General features: G+C 33.4%; 1 protein-coding gene across 2 annotated transcripts in view; it reads left to right on the top strand.

Moving 5' to 3' along the window:
- FAM120A (family with sequence similarity 120A) overlaps positions 1–21,788 on the top strand; it is a 147,733-nt gene that overhangs the window by 15,760 nt on the left and 110,185 nt on the right. For both annotated transcript variants that reach the window (XM_051983906.1, XM_051983899.1), the window contains exons 2-3: positions 12,509–12,755; positions 19,763–19,845. In XM_051983906.1, coding sequence (XP_051839866.1) covers positions 12,509–12,755; positions 19,763–19,845 — 330 coding nt within the window. The remainder of the gene's footprint in view (positions 1–12,508; positions 12,756–19,762; positions 19,846–21,788) is intronic.

Genomic DNA, 21,788 nt, shown 5'->3' with positions numbered 1-21,788 from the left:
CTTGGTTCAGTATCAGTTTGTCAGGAATAACCCAGGGTTGTATGCTTGGCTCTTGGATAAAGACATTTATGGAATGCTAATCAGTTTTGCATATAACATCAGGCTGGGGAGAGGGAGGGGAGTAACTGTGAAGGGTCATGGAAGTATTCAAAAGATTCTTTAAAGAATAGAGCAGCTTGATCACCTAATAAGGTGAAATTCAATAGAGATTAAGTCTAGTACTTGAGTCGGAAAAAAAATCAGCTTAAGTGTGGGTAGAGAACTGTTTTGGAAAAGATAGAGGCATTCATGAACAACAAGAATAATAGGAGTCTGCAGTATAATATGGTGTTAAACAGACTTAATGTAATTTTCCATTGCTTTCAGGAATTTATGGATATAGTTTATGCCATACTTCCTCTGAACTATAATTTTCAGTTCTGGGCACTCTTGCTTAAGGAGATCATCGGTATGTGGGAGTGTATTGGACATTAGCAGCTGGAAGGTTAAGGGGTCTTGAGTTTACAACATATGAAGATGATTTGAAAGAGTTATAGATGTTTAACTTGAAGGGGAACAAAAAAAAAAAAAGATTGGAGGGACAAGATAGTTGTGTTCAGTATTTCAAGAGTTGTCATGGTTTCTTTGGCCATAGAGGGCAGAACCCAGGTACAATGCTAAGAGGTAAACTTAGATTAGATGTATTAGAGCTGTCCAAAAGCTAATTGGGCCTCTTCTCATGGTAGAGGATTTCCCCTTTCTTTGGAGGTCTTAAAGCAGAGATTTGACCACTTGTTTTCTTACCTTAATTACATTGTATTCAGTTTTTGGTTCTTTCTACTTCAGTTGTAATAATTAGTCATTGTAACATTGTTTTTTTGATTCTGCTTACTTTACCCTGGCTCTATTCATGTAAGTCTTCCTATAATTCTTTGTATTCATTGTTTCTTACTGCACTGTAATATTCTATTACATTTGTACATGCTAATGTACAATGCTAATTTGTTCGGCCATCTCCCAGTTTGGGGATATCTGGTTTTTTTGTTTTTTTTTTCCTCCCAGTACTCTCTTATTGTCATAACAAATGTTACTGTGGTTATTTTGATATATATGGAATCTTCAGTAATATCTATTGACCTCTTTGTGGTCTTGTTTCTTCTAGTGGATTTTCTGTCACTTTCAGTCACTTTAAAATATAGTTCCAAGTTGCTTTTCAGAAAGCAATGGTTGAACCAATTCACACACTTCCATAAAAAATGTGTTAATCTTCACATTGTTCTAAAATCCTTCCTCAAAATACTATCTTTGCCAACGTCTATGGGTGAAAGTAACATGTCAAAATTGTTTTGATTTGTTCTTTCTAAAGCAAGGATTCTTAACTTTTTTTTTTTTTATCAGTAGATCTCTCTCTGTTAGTCTGCTAAAACTTAGGGCTTCCTCAAAACAATTTTGTTACCTCCATTCATAATTGAATGAGGGCTAAATTTGAGAATTTTATATTCATATTCTTTGAACACTTAATGGAGAATGACTCTTACTCTGTCTCTTCTGTATGTCAAATCCCTCTCAGAGATATTTGATGCAAAGATTTTTCTCCCTAATAATAGCTTCCCTTATTCTAATTGCATTGAATTAATTTTGTTAAGGTCAGAGTTTTTCAATTTCATATAATCAAAATTACCTGTTTTCTGTTTTCTCTTCTGTGTTTGGTTACGAACTTGGCCCTTAGCCATAATTATGAAGGACCCTTGATTTGAATCTCTTCTGATTTCTTAGTATTACTTTTTGTATTCCATTTGCTTATTATTTTGAGCTCATTGTGGTATTTTAAGTTGTTGGCTTAACTGTAATTTGTGCTACACTGGTTTCTGATCCCACTAGTTTTTTTCTCTCATAGCCTAGTCTCTATTCTTATCCTTTTTGACCAAATTGACCACTTCTCAAATTACTCATTCCCTGGCTTGTCTGATATTCTTCTCAGTATCCTTTGTTGGACTGTCATCAAATTCTCACTTTCTAGGTAAGCTTAGGTGTCTCTCATGGCTCAATCCAGCTTTTGTCTTTGTTTATATCTTTTGGTGATCCTATTGATTCCCATGGGTGCTGATGTCTATTGCTCCTTATTTCTTCCTTCATCTGACATTATAAAGATCTCTACAGTATTGCTTTAGCCCCTAGCTTTATTTCATTTTACTCTCTTTTATGTAATTTGTTCCAGTCAAATTTCAAATTTGGCTTATTACTTTACCTTGATCAACATAACTTTTTTTTTTCCTTCAAGCTGCCTTTCCTGTTTGAAATACACTCCTTCGGAGCTCATAGTTCTGAAAACCTACTCACATTGGGACTGGGCTCAATAGGCAAAACTACATATATATATTAGGAAAAGTATAGCACCTTCCAAAATCCATAAAGAAATAAGAGGGGAGGGAGAGGTGCATGGGGACAGCAGAGGGTGAGGGAAAAAGACAAGGGAGGGGATCCTATAAGCCAAATTATGGAGCAGAATTTAATGAAAGAGTCAGCAGGAATAGGAAAGGGATATATGTGTATGTGTGTCTGTGTGCGTATCTACATATCTATTTATAAATATCTTTTCTTAACTGTAGCTTGATTAGGAGTAGTAGGGGGATGAAAGAGAGATATGTGTATTTATTTTTTTGCTGAGGCAATTAGTGTTAAGCGACTTGCCCAGGGTCACAGAGCCAGGAAGTGTTAAGTGTCTGAGGTCACATTTGAACTCAGGTCTTTCTGACTTAAGGACAGGTGCTCTATCCATTGTGTCATCTAGCTGCCCCCTACATATGTATTTATAAATGTATCCTTTTAAAACCATAGCCTGCTTGGGGGTAGGGAGTGGGGAATGAAGGTGGGGGGAGGATAAATTTTAAAAGGTGCGCAGCAGAGAACAAAAGAACATTTTACAAGGAAGAAAAGATGGACACTCATGAATATAATTTCTTCTAATATATACTTTCTTAAATTGGTATTTTGTTATATATTTTGCTGGGCATATGATAATGTTCTCTTTTTGTTTTGTATTGCTTTTCTGTTTTTGGGGTTTTTTTTCTTATTCTGTTTCTTTATATAAAATAATTTTTTTTGAGGGGGGGAAGAAATATACTCCTTCTTTGCTGTGTGTAGAATCCTTAAAGATAGTGAAGTAGCAGCAGCATGTAGGACTTAAATTATAGGATAGAATTCTATTCAGGGTAAGGGTAGGTCCTGACTGGTAGGGGTTTTTTAGCTATAAGAACATAGACAATACTTTACAGGATTATTAGGGTCAAGTAATGTAGATAAAGGTATATAGAACTGTTTGTAGCAGTTTTATACTATATAGATGTCATCTAATATATGTCATCTTTCTGTTAAAGCTTAGCTTTTCTTCATTCCCCAGTTGCTCCTTCAAATTATCTTTAGTCTACATGTATTATAATCTTCTGTGAATTGAGGACAGTGACTTTTTTGGTTTTGATGTTTTAATAGTTTATAAATATTAGATACGAAATTGACACATACAGATGCTATAATTAGCTCCCTAATTTATGGAAATAACTTTACTTGGGGCCAGCTACTAGAAAAAAGTTTTAGACAATATTAGTAGTAATACTTGAAACATATCGGCTATCTCACCTATTTTGGTAGGAAAAGGAAAGATACATAAAAATGTTTTTTCTGCTGTCTTCCATGATGATTCCTATATCAATCTGATTTTTTTTTAATAAAAGAAGTTACCTGTATTGTATAATAACTGAGAACTAAAGCATGTTGAACATTTAATTTTATTTATAAAATATAATACAAGCCTTGTGAAGTTACTGGTAGTATAGTTAAACTCAAGAATAACCAGAGTCTAGTTCACAGTATCATTACTTTAGAACTACTTAAATCAATTGTTCTGTTATTGTTCCATCATATTGTCTCCCATTAAAAATACAAATACTTTCATTTCTATAATATTTGGAAGGCTCAAAGGTAGAAAGGGTTGTTTTTTATTGCCTCTTTTTAAAATTGAGAATAATATATAGTAGATTACTTCAAAAACATTGTTTTCTCTTTCATTTCTCTGGGAATGACTTAAAACTGATGTTCCAAAACCACTACATCTGGTGCATTAAAAAGCTGTATAAATTGTTTAACTGGAATCTGAAACTCTGGTTTTTATCTTTACGACTACATTTTGTGCCAGATGTAATACACATCTGTAATTCCTACTTCCTAGGATGGTGACATGAATGGTTCACTTGAACCTGGGAATTCTTGGCTGTAGTAGATCTGAAAGTGATAAAGTTTCTGTACTGACTCTAACATCAATATGATGAGCCCTCTGGAGCAAATAGTAGGTTGCGCATTGAGGGGCAAAGTGGCCCAGGTTAGAAATGGAACAGATCAAAGCTTCTGTATTTATTAATGGGATCATTCCTGTAATTAATCATTGGTTTTCCAGCTTGAGTGATGTAAGGATACGTAGTCTCAACCTTCAACCCCATCTCCATCCCCTAAAAGACTTTGAAAAAACAGACCCAGAGTTAAATGTTACTATAACCCAAGGGTAGGGAACTTTTCCTCTAATAAGTATTGCATGCAGGTAAAAAGCAATTTAAATCCTTGGGATGAATTGAATTGCACATCATTTTGATCCTTAAAACACTCCTTTGCCTGAAAGAAAAGGTACAGTTCATTTTTTTAGTTTTGAAAAGGCTAGAGAAATGAAAAAGAAGCATTCAGGAAATAAGTGCAGGAGACCAAAGGGAGAAATCTATAGCAAAAAGGGGAAAGAGAAATTAAATTTAGGACAGAGGAGCATAGAAAGAAGCAGGTGGGAAAGTATAAGAAAGAGAAAAAAAGACTGGAAGAGCAACTTGACATTTATCCCCAAATTAAACCTTTTAGAGAATCAGATTTGAGAATAGCATTACTTGTAGCATACTCTCTTTTTTTCATAACTGAACAAACCTTAGTAGATTTTCTGGCTGATTACTAGAAAGGATCTATTGAGGAAGAGCAATTTTTAAATGGAATTGGTCTACCCAAGGGTTTTATGTACCTTATCTGTCATTTTTTTTTTCTCATGTGATTTTTTAAAAAGAGATTTTTCTGTGGTAGCTTTTTAGATTTCACAGTTAGATTATTTTGTTTCATTTTATTTTTAGGGTCTGGTGTGTGTGTGTGTGTGTGTGTGTGTGTGTGTGTGTGTGTGTGTGTGTGTGTGTGTGTGTTTTAAATAATTTAAATCTTATTGAATAAAGTATTCTTAACATAAGGTTTCATCCTAAGGTGGGTTTTTTTTTTTTTTAATCTACTCACTTTTTTGTTGTCCTTTTCTAAGATTGAATAAATATAAGGTGTTACTTGTGATGATTGGAACAAAGAAAAGAATCCTCTTATGAGTACAATATTCTTATTTTTGAATTTTTAAAGCATATTTGTATAGTTTCGAAGTTATTGGCATAATGAGTTTCTTAATTTAAATTGGGCCTAGAACTAGAGGTTCCCTACTTTTGTTTTAAGCAAACTTGAATTTGAAAATTTGTGTTTACAAAACTAAATTAGAAGATGATTCAGCTTTTTAGAAAAGAAGTTTTTGCACATTGACTACTGTGTATCTGGTATTCTGCTTAAGCATTTTTGTTATGGATAGAAAGAATTTTATTCCTTGAGAATCTTCAAGAAGCTTAGTTGGAAATAATTCACAATGATATGGAAAGTTTAATGATACAATAGATGTCACGAGAGAAGGTGATTAATTGGCGTGTGTGTGTTCTACATGTTATGTTTTAGGGACTCAGTAGGGAGAAAATTACTATTGATTGTATGTATTAGAGTGGCTTAGGAAGGTTTTATGGAGAGAGAGAGTTGTGAATTGGGTCTTTAAAATGAGTGAGATATAGATGAGAGAAAAGAAATGGTGGCATTTTCAATAAATGAGGAAAAATGCTAAGGCAGAAAATTGTAAAGGATGATCAAATGATAGAGGACCGGATAGAAAATCTGAAAAGTTAAATGGAGAAAAATCTAATAATATTTAAGTATTACTCTCCCTGATACTTGACTTATCCACATTTTGAAGTCTGCATCTGTGTGTCCATATTTTACATTTCCCTTCAAAGAAATTTATTCTCTATTATATCATAGTTCTTTAAGATATCTTAAGGGTTTTCATTGTGCACTTGCCTCTATGTGTAGTGGAAGGAACACTGGATCCAAATTAAGAGAACTAAGCCCTAGTCTAGCTTTGTCACTAATTAGTTTGTGACTTTGGAAAGAGAACTAATTCTTTGGATAACAGTTTCTTCTCTTAAGAAGCATTTTAGTCTACTTTGGGACTTCCCTAATTATTAGGGTATTAGTTATTCATATATAACAAATTCATTCATTTTGCTTAAGGAATTGAGAGTTTAGGAAGAGTTTTTCAGAAACCATTAATTTTTGAATATCTAAAAGGTGCAAAATTTGCCACAGTTGGAACCAGTACTCATTAAAGACTGGGAAATATTATGTCTGATTTGTTTTGTTACAGTTTTCATCCTATGCAGCTATATCTCCATAGATACTGGACTCTCTATCAGCTGAAGAATAAACTTTTTTATTTTATTTTGAAAAAAAAAAGATTTAAAAAAATAATATCATTATAAAGTCATTTGAACCTTGTAGATCTGAAAGGGAAAGGCCTCAAGAGGTCTGTGGATCATATCTTGAAAAACATTGTTCTTTTATGATAGTACTTATTTTGAGTATAGTAAAATCATCATTATCCTCACTGCCAGCATTTATCCATATAGTCCCCACTATGTGTCAGGCACAGCACTAAGCACTTTATAAATATTATGTTGATTGATCCTCAAAACAATTTTGGAAGGTCAGTGCTATTATTGTCTCCATTTTACAGTTAAGGAAATGGAAGCGGACAGAAGTCCAGTGATTTTCCAATGTCACCTAGCTAGTAAGTGTAAGAAACACAGTGAGAACAATTTTTCATTTCCATTAAAAACTTGTTTTTCCTTTAAATATATTAAACATATAGTAAAGTCTTCCTGATACTTTATAGTCATGAATGGAGATGACTGTGCCATCAGAGCCTCTATAGAGCCTACCAGATTAAGAAGGCAGTGGATAAGTATTCTTACAAATCTATGACAAGCCAAGTGACTGTATGCCTGTTTTCCTATCGTCAGTAGGTTTAAAACCCTAAAGCTCAACTCCAAGGTTGGCAACACAGCGATAAATTTTTCAGCAACAACTGTCAGGTACCATTTTTCCTCAGTGGAGGGAACTAGTGAAATTACAGATTTTTAAAGTATTTAGACATGTTATTGAAAAAGAATTACTGATTATCACAGTATGATAAAGGATTATAGTTCTTACAGAGCAAGATTTTTTTTAATTAAACATTTTATTTTTCCTAGTTATATGTAACATTATTGTTAAACATTTGTCTTTAAGACTTTTGAGTTCCAGATTCTTTCCCTTCCTCTCTCACTACCCTTTTCCCTCTTCCTCCATTGAGAAGGCACATGTGAAATTATGCAAAGCATTTCCGTAAAAGGCATGTTGTGAAAGAAAATATGACTCCCACCCCCCCAAAAAAAACCTCAAGAAAAATAAAGTTTCAGTCACTATTCAGATATATTCGGTTCTTTCTATGGGTATGGACAGCATTTTTCATCATAAGTCTTTCAGGATTGTCTTGGATCATGTACCTCTGAGAAAGGTCTATTCATAGATGATCATCTTACAATGCTATTACTTTGTACACAGAATATTTCACTTTGCATGAGCTCATGGAAGTCTTTACAGGTTTTTCTGAGAGCATCCTGCTTATCATTTCTTATATAGTACAAGAGTATTCCATCATAATCACATAGCACAATTTATTCAGCCATTTCCCAATTGATGGGTGTCCCCTCCATTTCCAATTATTTGCCCTAAGACAAGAGTTGCTATAAAATTTTTGCACAAATAGATCCTTGGGCTTCTATTCATTATTTATCCATCTATCTATCTATCTATCTATCTATCTATCTATCTATTTAGTTAGTTAACTCCCTATCTATTTATTTATTTATTCATTTGTTCATATATATATATGAATTATATAAATTATATAATTGTTGTAGGTATGTATTCCAATAGATATATATATATATATAGATCTATAGATATATGTGAATTATATAAATTATATAATTGTTGTAGGTATGTATTCCAAAAGATATAGATAGATAGATAGATAGGTATCTGTAGGTATGTATTCCAAAAGATATCTAGATATCTATCTATCTATCTATCTATCTATCTATCTATATCTTTTGGAATACATACCTAGCAATGGTATTGTTAGGTTAAAGGATATGCATGGTTTTATAGCCCTTGGGATATAGTTCCAAATTGATCTACAGAATGGTTGAGTCAGTTAACATTTCCACCAATAGTGGATTAATGTCTCATTTGTCCCATATACCCTCCAATATTTGTTGTTTTCCTTTTCTGACCAATCTAATAAGTGTAAGGAAGTACCTCAGAATTGATTTAATTTGCACTTCTCCCATCAGTAGTGAATTACAATATTTTTTTTATATGGCTTGATTACTTCTGAAAACTATTTATATTTTTTGATTATTTATCAATTGGAGAATGGTTTTTTTTAATAAATTTGTTTCCTATACATTTGAGAAATGAGGCCTTTATCAGAGAAACTTGCTTCAAAATTCTATTGTTAGCTGTATTCACTATTCTCTCTCTCTCTACTTTCTTTCACCCTCTCTCTTCTGAAAAGTGTTATGTTTCTGCCTATCTCCTGCACCAGTATTCCCTCCCTTCTATCACCCTTCTCCCCTTCTCAGATCACCTACCCCTCCTACTTTCCTGCAGGGTAAAATAGTTCTATAGCCAGTTGAGTGTATATGTTATTTTCTTTTTGAGTCAGAGCAGATGAGAGTAAGATTCATTTTCCTTTCCCTTCTCTCATCTTCTTCCCCTTCAATGTAAAAATTTTTTCTTGCCTCTTTTGTGGCAGATAATTTATACCATTCCACCTTTTCCTTTCTCCCAGCATATTCCTTTCTTAACTCTTAATTTAATTTTTTTTGTTTTATCCCTTCATTTTCAGCTCACACATGTGTCCTCTGTCAATATATACTATTCCTTTCTGCCCTAATAAAGAGAATGTTCTTAGGAGTTACAAATACCATCCTGATTACCTCCTTATGCTTTTCCTGGATTCTGCATTTGAAAGTCAAATTCTCTATTCAGCTCTGGTGTTTTCATCATGAATGCTTCAAAGTCCCCCATTTCATTGGATGTCCATTTTTTTCCCCAGAAGGATTATGTTCAGTTTTACTGGATAGGTAATTCTTGGTTGTAATCCTAGCTCCTTTGTGCTCCGGAGTATTATATTCCAAAGGGCAAAATATTTTCTAGTAAGATGAATAGGACATGAGATTCCCCAAGAGAAATATTTGCTTTATAACTAAGTTTGCTTTATTGGTTGAGCAAGATTTCATTTTTATTTGTTAATCTTTAAGTCTTAACCAAAAGTTCTTAACCTGGGGGCCGTGAACTGATATTTTTATATCTATTTATAGGCTTTACAATACTGCCAAAGAGAGCAAGGACACAATGAAGGCTAAGGCTAAGAACTCTTGGTCCATTCCTCTCCTATGGTCTTAACCCAAGTTTTTTTTTTGTTTTTTTTTTTAAACACATTCACTGAATCTATTATAAAACTTGGATGCCTAGAGCAGCTAGGTGGTGCATTGGATAGAGCACCAGACCTGAAGTCAGAAGGATCTGAATTCAAATTTGATATCAGACACTTAACACTTCCTACCTGTGTTACTCTGAGCAAGTCACTTAACCCCAATTGCCTCAACAAAACAAAAAACTTGAATCCCTTAAGAAATATACTTGTATGATCAAAGCTCTTGTTGGAGTTTACTTAGTGAATAAAATTTCTGAAAATCATCCCTTCTTCTCATGCTTGTGGTTTGATACTTCCTTGGATCTGTAATATTATTGATCTAAGTCTCTTCATCTCATAGTTCAGATCAGGTCTTGTTTATCCCCTCTCATAAATCCTTTATCAAGTGTCTCTACAATATTCAGGGAGTTTTCTTCGCAGCACACATGTGGTCTCAACTCATACCCTGTAATCTCTAGGAAAGGAGACTTCTTAATCTTCTAGGTAGAATAAATTCTTAAAAGGTGCCATGAATGATTTAGGTGAATTTTCTTAGGGATTGTTTCTCGTTGTGTTTTTCCTTGGCACAGAAATTTCTTTTTTTTTTCTTTTTCTTTTGATAGGCTAATTAATACATTAAAAATCTGATTTTTTATTATATATTTATAGTACATTATTTAATTTTTGAAGTAGTTTTGATTTATAAATTATGCACATATCAAGCATGTAATAAATGATAGTTGGCAGCATATTGTTATTCAGTAAGTATGTTTAGATGATGAGACTTTATGATTCTATACTATAAGTGAAGATAGTCAAAACTGGATAGAGAAATAGAAAAAAACAAGTCCTATTTTCATTCCTCATGTATTATGTTATACACTGTAATTATAGAATTTTTTTGCAAATATCTTTGGTGGCTTAGGCTGCATATTATATGCTTTAGAGAGCTTCAGAGACATAAAATAGATATTCTGAGAGAATTCATGCAGGTGGCTCTCCATTTCCCAACATTAATCATTTTCTCTCTTTTTCCTTCTTTTTCTTCATTTCAAGAAATGTAAGTGAAATTTGAGATTAGATGGTAGTTTGTTTTCAAGGATCTCCTATTTGATACTTTATAACAGAACTTGTTAAGCCACATTGTAATATGGTGTAGTATCATTAAGTTGCTGAGCAGAAGATAATTTAAATCAGTTTCTTTTTTTCTTTTCTTTTCTTTTTTTTAAATAACTTTTTATTGACAGAACCCATGCCAGGGTAATTTTTTACAACATTATCCCTTGCATTCACTTCTGTTCCGATTTTTTCCCTCCTTCCCTCCACCCCCTCCCCCAGATAGCAAGCAGTCCTATATATGTTAAATATGTCGCAGTATATCCTAGATATAATATATGTGTGCAGAACCAAACAGTTCTCTTGTTGCACAGGGAGAATTGGATTCAGAAAGTAGAAATAACCTGGGAAGAAAAACAAAAATGCAAACAGTACATTCATTTCCCAGTGTTCTTTCTTTGGGTGTATCTGCTTCTGTCCATCCTTGATCAGTTGGAACTGAGTTAGATCTCTTTTGTCAAAGAAATCCACTTCCATCAGGATACATCCTCATACAGTATCGTTGTTGAAGTATATAATGATCTCCTGGTTCTGCTCATTTCACTTAGCATCAGTTCGTGTAAGTCTCTCCAAGCCTCTCTGTATTCATCCTGCTGGTCATTTCTTACAGAACAATAATATTCCATAACATTCATATGTCACAATTTACCCAACCATTCTCCAATTGATGGGCATCCATTCATTTTCCAGCTTCTAGCCACTACAAACAGGGCTGCCACAAACATTTTGGCACATACAGGTCCCTTTCCCTTCTTTAGTATTTCTTTGGGATATAAGCCCAATAGAAACACTGCTGGATCAAAGGGTATGCACAGTTTGATAACTTTTTGGGCATAATTCCAGATTGCTCTCCAGAATGGTTGGGTTCGTTCACAACTCCACCAACAATGCCTCAGTGTGCCACTTTTCTCGCATCCCCTCCAACATTCATCATTATTTTTTCCTGTCATCTTAGCCAATCTGACAGGTGTGTAGTGGTATCTCAGAGTTGTCTTAATTTGCGTTTCTCTGATCAATAGTGATTTGGAACACTTTCATATGAGTGGAAAATTTCATCATCTGAAAATTGTCTGTTCATATCCTTTGACCACTTATCAATTGGAGAATGGCTTGATTTCTTATAAAGTAATTCTCTATATATTTTGGAAATGAAGCCTTTATCAGAACCTTTAACTGTGAAGATGTTTTCCCAGTTTGTTGCTTCCCTTCTAATCTTGTTTGCATTAGTTTTGTTTATACAAAGGCTTTTAAATTTGATGTTTAAATCAGTTTCTTATAACAGGGTGTTTAGTAAAAAATTAAGAAGCTGTTTGCGTATATCTTTATGTTAAAGTATTTCATTTCTTTGAAGTAGTTCTTAGCCATGGCAGAGATTATTAACCTTTTCTTCTATGTTAGGAGCCCTTGGGCATTCTGAAGCTAGTTGTAATGTTTAGAGATGCATAAAACAAAAACACCCAGTATTACTGAAGAAACCAATTATAATCCAGTTTTTAACATATATTTAAAACAAAATTCATAGATACTAGGAAAGAACTGCTGCCTTAAAGACTTAGCAATTGGTGGCCTGATTACTGTGATCCTTTTGACAATTTGAGATACTTGAATATACTAATGACCTTAAGAGTTCTCAGATTCTTTAAAAACAATTATATCACTGATTCTTGTTTTGTAAGAGATCATTGTTTCTATTTAACATTACATTTGATGCTTTTTTCCCCATTTACATAGGTTGCACAGAGCATTGAGGATCATCATCAAGAAGTAATTGCTTTCTGCAGAGAAAATGGTTTCCATGGCTTGGTGGCATATGACTCTGATTATGCGTTGTGCAACATCCCCTACTATTTCAGTGCCCATGCCCTAAAACTGAGCCGTAATGGGAAAAGTCTCACAACAAGCCAATATCTGATGCATGAAGTTGCCAAGCAACTGGACCTGAATCCAAATCGTTTTCCTATTTTTGCTGCTCTATTAGGTAGGTGGAGTGGTGACAAAAGTTTATGTATATTATGTAGGAGTTAAGTTTGCCAACATCAAGAGTAGCAGTTTTACTTATGTTAATGCAAGAATTGTGAAATTATTTAAGTTGTTTAAAGACCCTTATCTAGGTGCTTCCTGACTTTTTAGCATTGTTGTATTATGTAAGTAGCTGCCATAGATATCTAGAAGATAGCTATGTCTTGTGTGCTTATCTAGTTTTTCCTTTAAACTGAAAGAAAACTTCATTTTCCAGGTAGAAATTTAAACTTTGGTTCTATGTGTGTCTGTGTAGAGATCTTATTTTCAGACATTTTAATTATTTAAGGACTAATAAATGAGTTTTAAAAATGATCTTCAGCTTGAAAATAGGTAAAATATATGTTTACATGCAAAAAATTAATATGCATTATTGATGTAGGCATGCATAAAATGTAGGTATTGCAGTTAGCCCATTTTTATTTTGGTGATGAGAATTTTAAATTAAGAAATACTCTGCCACTTTGCCATCCAAGATTGTGTTTATCAGTTGATATAAATCAGAAATGACAAAAGTGAATATTTCTATTGTATGAATCTTACCCAGTGACATGTTAAAATATGTTTTATTTTAAACAAGTTGCCCAATAAAATATTTATTGAATTGAATTGGACCACTTCAGTGGAAAGTGAAATGTTTTATGTATATTTGTTCTAAACATAAATTTTGTAAATGTTTACTCTAAAACAGGGAAATATTGAACAAAAGTTAGCTTTTTCTTAATGGCTTAGAGTCATCATTATGAATATTAATTGACTATCCTGTAGTAACAGTGATGCACTTCAGGGATTCTGAGGTATGTAGAACTATAGCTTCTACACTAAATGGCTCTTTATTGCTATTGTGTTTGATTTCTTGTATCTACTTTTTTTATAGATCTACATTTTTTCTTTTTTCTTTTTTCTTTCTTTTTTTTTTTTTTTTTTTTTTTTGGCTCTCAGTTGTCACTTTTTAATGCAGTCAGTGTGGCTTCCTTTAGCAGCATTCCTAATTTGATTTCTAATTTGTTGTGGTCCAGAAAGTTATGTTTAAGGTAAAAGTAAATAGAATTTGAGTGAGTACCTGAACCATAGTCTCTACTCATAATTTTGTTGTGTATTTTTGATATCTCTTTGATAACTTTTGTTTTTGGAACTTTGTCAAAAATCATGAAACACAGTGGCTGGATAAAGCTGATATTACGTTTTTAAGTTATACTTTTTATTGTTTTAGATCCATAGCTAATAAACAAGCTACTCAAGAGTTTATTGGTAGTTTATTATGAATTCTTTTACTTCTTGTCCATAGATAAGTTAGGAACCTGGGGGTTGAGATGGGGGTATTGAATTTGCAAGAGAGCACTATGAAGTTAGCATTTTTAAGAGGGGAAATTATTGTTGTCTAGTTAGCATTTTATGGAATATTTAAGATATTTTATTGCTTTGCAACCAACTAAATGCATAAAATTCTTCTCTCATAAATCACCTTTGTTGGCCTTATTCCATTTAATCTTTTATTAGCCACTTAAAAATTAAAATTTATAGGTGGGGTTATTTGTGGCCCAATTTACAGCTATAGCACTTTAATATACTTTTCATGAATTTTCAAAGATGAATGCTTCTTGTTAGACATTGTTTATCTTTTAGGGCATATTGATTTGAAAATTTTAATTTCCATTAGTTGTTTGGTCATAAGTGCTATGTGTTCTAACACAGTCAAAAATTGAATTTATTTTTGTAAAAGCAGACAGAACACTACGTTTTTAAAAAGTTTAAAATTTAATGCAAACAAATTATAAGTGTTGGCTGTGTTGTATGGTAGGAGGATAGGTTTCTTATCTTTTATTTAAATCAGCCATATTTATAAAGTGCTTACTTTGTGCCAGTTCTATGCTAGGCACTACAAATACAATTATAAAGAAGGAAGCACCTTCTACTCATATTGAGCTTACATTCTGATGGGGGAAATAGTGCATATAAAAATATAGTATAAATGTAATGATAATAATACATATAATTACAAAATAGTTGAAAACAAGGTAGTTTGTGGGAAGGAGGGTCCTAACAATTGAAAGGGTTAGGAAATGTTTCATGCAAAAGATGCTGCTTGAGCTGAATCTTAGAAAAAGAAAAAAAAATCTGTGAGGTAAATAGTGAGGGATGGGAAGCAGGGAGAATGACTTGGTAAAAAAGAATGGAGATAGGACATGGATTGTCCCAAGGGAGGAACAGAGGAAAAGGCTCTTCAACTTGATCACAGTGAGAGAGAGGGATTAATATCTAATGAGGCTGGAGAAGTAGGTTATGATCAGGTTATATCTAGCTTTAAAGCCTTGACAGAAGTTTGTAGTTTTTTTCCTAGGGACAATGGGAAACCTCTGGAATTAATTGATTATGGAAATCACATGGTCAAATCTACACTTAAGGATAATTACTTTGCCATGAGTGTGTAAAATAAACTGGAGTGGGGAAAAGCTTGAGAGACAGGGATACCAATTAGAAATTTATTATGATAATCTAAGCCAGAGGTGATAAAGGTCTGAGTTAAATTGGTGGTTGTATCATTGGAGAAAAGGATTTAAATGAAACAGTTGTGAAGGTTAAAATGGCATTATCAGATGAGATAATAATTGTGATATGCTCTGTACCATGCTTGCCAGAAAGTAACATATAAATGTTAGCTTTTATTATTATTAGGCAATTGTTATTAGCCAGGATTAGAGGAGTGAGATAGTAGATGTCATTGAGATTATGTACATGAGAGGCAGCTAGATGGCTCAGTAACCTCAGAGCACCTTCCCTGGAGTCAGGAGGACCTGAATTCAAATCTGGTCTCAGGCAATTAACATGAGTAAGCTGTGTGACCCTGGATGAGTCACTTAACCCCAATTACCTTGCCAAAAAAAAAAAAAAAGAGAGAGAGAGAGAGAGAGAGATTATGAACGTGAGACATCCTGAATGTGTGCCTTTGACAGAAATAAAGTAAAAGAGAGAGCTTGGAGGCAAAAAAAAAAATGAGTTCAGTTTTAGACATTTGAAGTTTAAGATGTCTCTAGGACATCTAGGTTGAAATGTACATTAAATATGGTGATATGGGACTAAAGCTCAGGGTAGAGTTGGGGATTGAATATGTAGATCTAGATTTTGGAGTCATTTGTATAAATATGTTGAACCCCAGGGCAAGTTAGATTAGAATAGAAAGATTGTAAGGGGCCCAGATGTGAGGAACATTTATGGTCAGGGGTATGGTCTGGATGATGACCTCACCAGAACCCACAATGGAGAGAATATCCAGCAGTAGAAGGAATAGGAGTTTAAGGGAGCAATGCATGGATAATTATTCTCTTTTTCAATTTGACAAGCATTAGTTTTGTTTTGTTTTTAAACAGCTGGTTAGCCCATATCATTTCTATTATTTTGTATATAGTACATTTCACTTTGCTTGAGTTCATGAGGGAATATCCGGGTTTTTTTTTTCTGATGGCATTCTGCTCATCATTTCCCATAGATCAATAATATTAATCCATAAACACATACCACAATTTATTTAGCCATTCCCCAATTGAGGAACATCCCCTCAATTTCCAATTTTTTTGCCCTGAGAAGAGAGCTGATAGATATGTATAAGTTATTTTCCTTTTTTATTTTAAATCCTTTTTGGTATTCATGCTTAGTTAGTAGTGACATTGTTAGGTCAAAGGATAACTGCATGGAATCTCCATCTCTTAGGGCAGAAATTGGGGAGAAGAGGAAGATGGTGAGTGAGAAGCTGAAATCCTTGAGAAAGAGGAAAAATAATAGGGGTAGAAATACTACAACTATCGTGCATGGAATCTCCATCTCTTAGGGCAGAAATTGGGGAGAAGAGGAAGATGGTGAGTGAGAAGCTGAAATCCTTGAGAAAGAGGAAAAATAATAGGGGTAGAAATACTACAACTATCGTAGAAAATTTTAATCACGCATAACTCAGAAGAGAGAAATGAGTGAAGGTACAAAGAAAGAGTCTAGAGATGACAATGGGAAGCCAAGCATATTCCAAACTTCAAGGCCAGCCATTGCTGGGGAGGATAACCAGACATGGAGCATCATTGGAGGGGAAACCCAGGCTTAACAGGTGAAAAAGGTGGTATATACAAAATTGGGGAAGTGACAGCACTTCCAGAGAGCACAGTGGGAACAAGATAGGCAAACCTCGATTTTGAATGTGGATGAAGGTGAGTGAACTTCAGAGTAGAAGGGACAGCTGTTTCTAGCCTTATGATATGAGAAGGGAAACATGAGAAGCTGGAAAATGGAGAGAGAGCATTATTCCTTAAAAGAATGGTTAAGGTGACTAGTCAAAAGTTGAAACATTGAAAGTAACTAAGTAGTAAAAATCTATTTCTGTTTCAGTATTTAGAATTTAGAATTACTTTTGGGTTCTACTGATTTTATTGAACATTTAAACGTAAAGTATAAAGAAATTAAAACTTATCTTCTTAGATTTTTTTTTTTTTTTGCAGTCAGCTTGTAATTTGTGAAGACATTAGGTGAATCTTCAACTGGGCAATTCCTTTTCCACTTCTCACCTCTTCTATTGTATAAAATGGTGGTTATAGCTAGACTCTCCACAAGTCATCTATTTGGAAACTTTTTGGTTGGTTATACTTTAAATCATCTATTTTGGGGTCTTTGGATAGGTGTAATATTTTAAGGACAGCTAGGTGGCATAGTAGATAGAGCACCAGGCCTACGCTTGCTGAGTTCAGATCTGGACACTTTAGTCACACTAGTTGTGTGACTGAACAAATCCCTATTTACCTCAAGTTTCTCATCTATAAAATGAGGATGGAGAAGGAAATAACAGACCACTCTAGTATCTTTACCAAGAAAACCCCAAATAGGGTCACCACAAAGAGTAGAATATGACTGAAAACTGTTGAATAACAACCATAAAAATACTTTAAAAGATCCTGGATATTTCAAGGTTTTCTTGAAGTCTACATGGTTTTCTCAATGGGAACTACTTGCAGTGATTGCAAATCCAATCCATCTTTAAATCAGAGCAATAAAAGTTTATTGGAGCTGACAAGGGTGCTTGACTTTGTGGTGGTCACACAGCTAGATGAAGCCTTGAATGTAGACATATGGGATTTGACCTCAGATCTTCCTTTTTCTAAATCTAGTACTTTAACCACGATGCCATGCTACGTCTCATTCATCCTGAAGGCAAAACGGACCCAAATCTATTTAGTCATTTTGTCTACTAGCATTCGTTAAAAAAAAACTTAATATTTTCCAGGCACTGTACTAATTAAGTGTCAGGAGTGCAAAGAAAGCAAAATCTGGACCTTTCTATATATCTTGTATATATTAGTTATAATATGTAAATGTAATTTTAAGAGTAAAGCGAATGAAGGGAAAGAGAAGGGTCCCCAGGAAAGACATCTTGCTACAGAAAGTATTAGGAGTTTGAATTCAAACTTGAGAGAAGCCAGGGCAATTAGGGGGTTGGAGTTGGGCAGGAGGGAACTCATTTAATGTACATTTGCCAATAAAGTATGTTTATATTTGTTGGAATGATTGTTTCTTAAAATTGATATCGAAAAGAGGTTGAATATTTTCTTCAAACTACATCTTAGGAAAAATATGATGGGTATTTTGTGGATATTTCCTGGTCAAGATAAACATATTCTCCGAGTAAGGGAAAATTTGAGATTATTTAGATGTTCTTGTTCTTTTAGTCTCTTTTTGATTAAACATATTATCCTCCTGTATTTTGCATTTTTGTGCTTATAAAAGGTGCAATACAAGTATGTTTGAAATGAAAATCTACCTTTCCTCTTTAAGACACCTAAGTTGCATAGTAGATAGACCACTAGGCTTGAAATTATAAGTTCAGATATTGCCTTACACATGTACTGGCTATTTGACCTTGGGCAAATCACATAACCCTGTTTGCTTCATTTTCCTTACCAATGAAATGAGGTAGTAATAGTATCTACCTGCTAGGGTTGTTGTAAGGATAAAATGAGGTATTTGTAAAATGTTTAACACAGAGCCTGTCACATACTATATTTCATATATGTATGTATGTATATACTACTCATTGTTATTCCATCATAACAATTTTGATTAATTAGCTAGTTAGTAAATCTACTCCTTAAAATAGAGAAAGTTAAATGATATAAAAATAATCTTATAGAGATTGTGATTCATGAGATGGGACATATCCTTTAGGTAGTGTAGTAATAGCTGAAATACCAAAAGATTTAAAAAAGGATTCTCAATCTGTTTCTTAGTTGTATAATATGGACTCTGACTCTGGATTGGTAATAGTATATAAACTTAATTGTATTTGTTAGCATTTTTTGCAGTGTTCTTTTTTTAGTTGAGTTTTGGATTATCTTAAAATGACTTGGTGATCTTTGTCCTTTTGGATAGTCATTGTCATGGTAGTCAATAATTCTGAAGGCTCCTCTTAAGTTTCTGTGGTACATTATCAACTTCAAGAAAAATTGAATCATTGCTGTTTTGCAAACAAATGAAAATATGTGATGAGTCTTAGAATATGTTCACCTTTCTGGAATTACCCGACAAGCAACTTGTGCCGGCACAGTTTCCTAAAGATGGAAGAAAAAACAGTTATGATTGTTTTTTAAAACTATAACTAATAGGTTTTGATAGGAAAATAATTTTTAGTTACAACTTTTGCTTTTAAATTCAGTTCTTTTGTTTCACAATTGCATCTTTTGAATCAGTTGACTACTTTTTTTTCTTTCTATGAAAAGATTGAATCACTGTCACACTTGTCACAGAGAGTGTTGGTATAACAAGTAGTCTTTGGTTTGACTTAATTGAAGGTGAATGATTTACAAGTTAAATGTTTGACCGTCTTTTTTCAAAAAATGAGTGGATTGTGATAAGAAATATAGCAGTTTTTAGAAATCCCCCATGTATTAATTTTAATGTTAATTAGCTTTAAGTTATATATATTATCTATTCTAGGTAATCACATTCTACCTGATGAAGATTTGGCTTCCTTTCATTGGAGTTTACTTGGTCCAGAACATCCACTAGCCTCACTTAAGGTACAAACTTGACTTTGTTTCTATAACTTAAAATAAAAAATTGTTTACATTTATATATCTTTAATATTGTAGCTGGTTCATAGATTATAAAATTAAACATGTTGACATTACAAGGTTTACTAGGGAAAACATGCTATTTGATCACTCACTATGAAAAAACCGCTGGGGGGCAGCTAGATAGTGCAGTGGATAGAGCACTAGCCCTGAAATTAGGAGGACCTGAGTTCAAATTTGATCTCAGACACTTGACACGTTCTGGCTGTGTGACCCTGGGCAAGTCACTTAACTCAAATTGCCTCAGCAAAAAAAAAAAAAAAAAAAAAAACAGAAAAAAAGCCTATTTTGCCCTTAATCCTTACTTGTTTTAGTTTATTTGTAGTTCTTAAAAGAGTCATTTCTGCCAATTTGTCAAATTTACATTTATTTCTATTTGTTTTCCAAAATTGCCTTTTGCATTCCTTAATCTATATTATTAATAGGACCTTTTTTTTTTTTCAAATAGAATTGTATTAATTTTTCATGTTAAAAAATTAGAACACAAAACTTTTTTAGTTTAGGTTTACTGTTAATAACTTAACAGTTTTAAGTCAAAATCTTTATAACATACAATAAGAAAATTTATAAATTCCTTATAATTTTTAGCTTACATAAAATTTGAGGGCTTAATCTTATTAATAATATAGGGTGATTTAAGCTTCATCAGAATTACATTGTTTTAACTTTTCACTCAAAATAATCTTATCTATCTTAACCATTTTTCCTGTTTTCCCTTATTCTTCATTCTCACGTGCAATAATAAGAAATGATCAGAGAATGTCTTTTAATTATTAGATTCCCAAGGTAGATATAGTTCTTTTAAAAAATATGTAGTGTTGCTTTAGAGTAAGGGATTCTTAACTTTTTGCATGTCATAGACCCCAAGATTGACTAAATCTGGTGAAGCTATGGACCTTGTCTTGGTATAATGGTTTTAAATGCTTAAAATACTTAGAATTACAAAGAAAACAAATTATATTGAAACAAAATATTTTAAAAAACATAAATTCATAGACCACAGGGTTAGAACCCCTCCTAAAGAATAATGTATAGATTTGTGTAGCCTTCATATGAAAATAGTTGTTTTAAATTAGAGTCACACCAGATACTTTTTAATAATCAATGGATCAATTTCTTCTTTCCCTCTGGGTCAGCAGTTTACTGTTTGTGGACACTCATGGTTTTTCTGGTTAAAATACCATGGTCTAAACTGTCATTGAAAGTCATAATGGTTTGCTAGAGAGCTGGATAAGTCAGAAGATCTGGATTCTAATTCTGACCTTATCCCCACTCCTTACTTCTCCTTAATTTCTGGACCTCACATTGCTTAACTTAAACAAGAATGACGATATATAAAGTCCTTTCTGGCTTTTAAAAGTTAAATTTTTATATGATAAGCTGAAGGGCTATAACTGAAATTGGACATATATATTTTGCTGCCTATTTCTTTGTGTATATTGAGAATGAAAATGAATGCTTGTTGGTATTCTAAGATTTCTTTGCTTCTTTCTGTCCATATTGTCCCATGATGGTTTAAAACCCTCATACATTCTTTCTCTATCATGCCTTAGTGTAGTTCGCCAGGCCCAGATGAACTATATCCCAGGGTACTGAAAGATCTGGTGGATGTGATTGCTAAGCCACTGTCAGTGATGTTTGAAAGTCCATGGAGAACAAGAGAGGTAATGCAGGAGGATGAAGCCTGTCACCTTAGGCCAGGGAGCACTACGTTGTTTCCTGGCAAAAGGTAGCATTGTTAAAGGGACTGTGAGGGGACATCTCACACAGGAAGCTGTGATCACAAAGAACCATCGTGACTTTGACAAGAACAGCTTGCGCAGACCAATCTTGTTGCCATGTTCTTTTTTGACTCAATATATAGAATAGGGGATTGCTAATATTGTTTA

This window comes from Antechinus flavipes, chromosome 1 (assembly GCF_016432865.1).
Source record: "Antechinus flavipes isolate AdamAnt ecotype Samford, QLD, Australia chromosome 1, AdamAnt_v2, whole genome shotgun sequence".
NCBI lineage: Eukaryota > Metazoa > Chordata > Mammalia > Dasyuromorphia > Dasyuridae > Antechinus > Antechinus flavipes.
The sequence above is the reverse complement of the archived record's forward strand: the minus strand, read 5'-3'. Positions and strand labels throughout refer to the sequence as shown.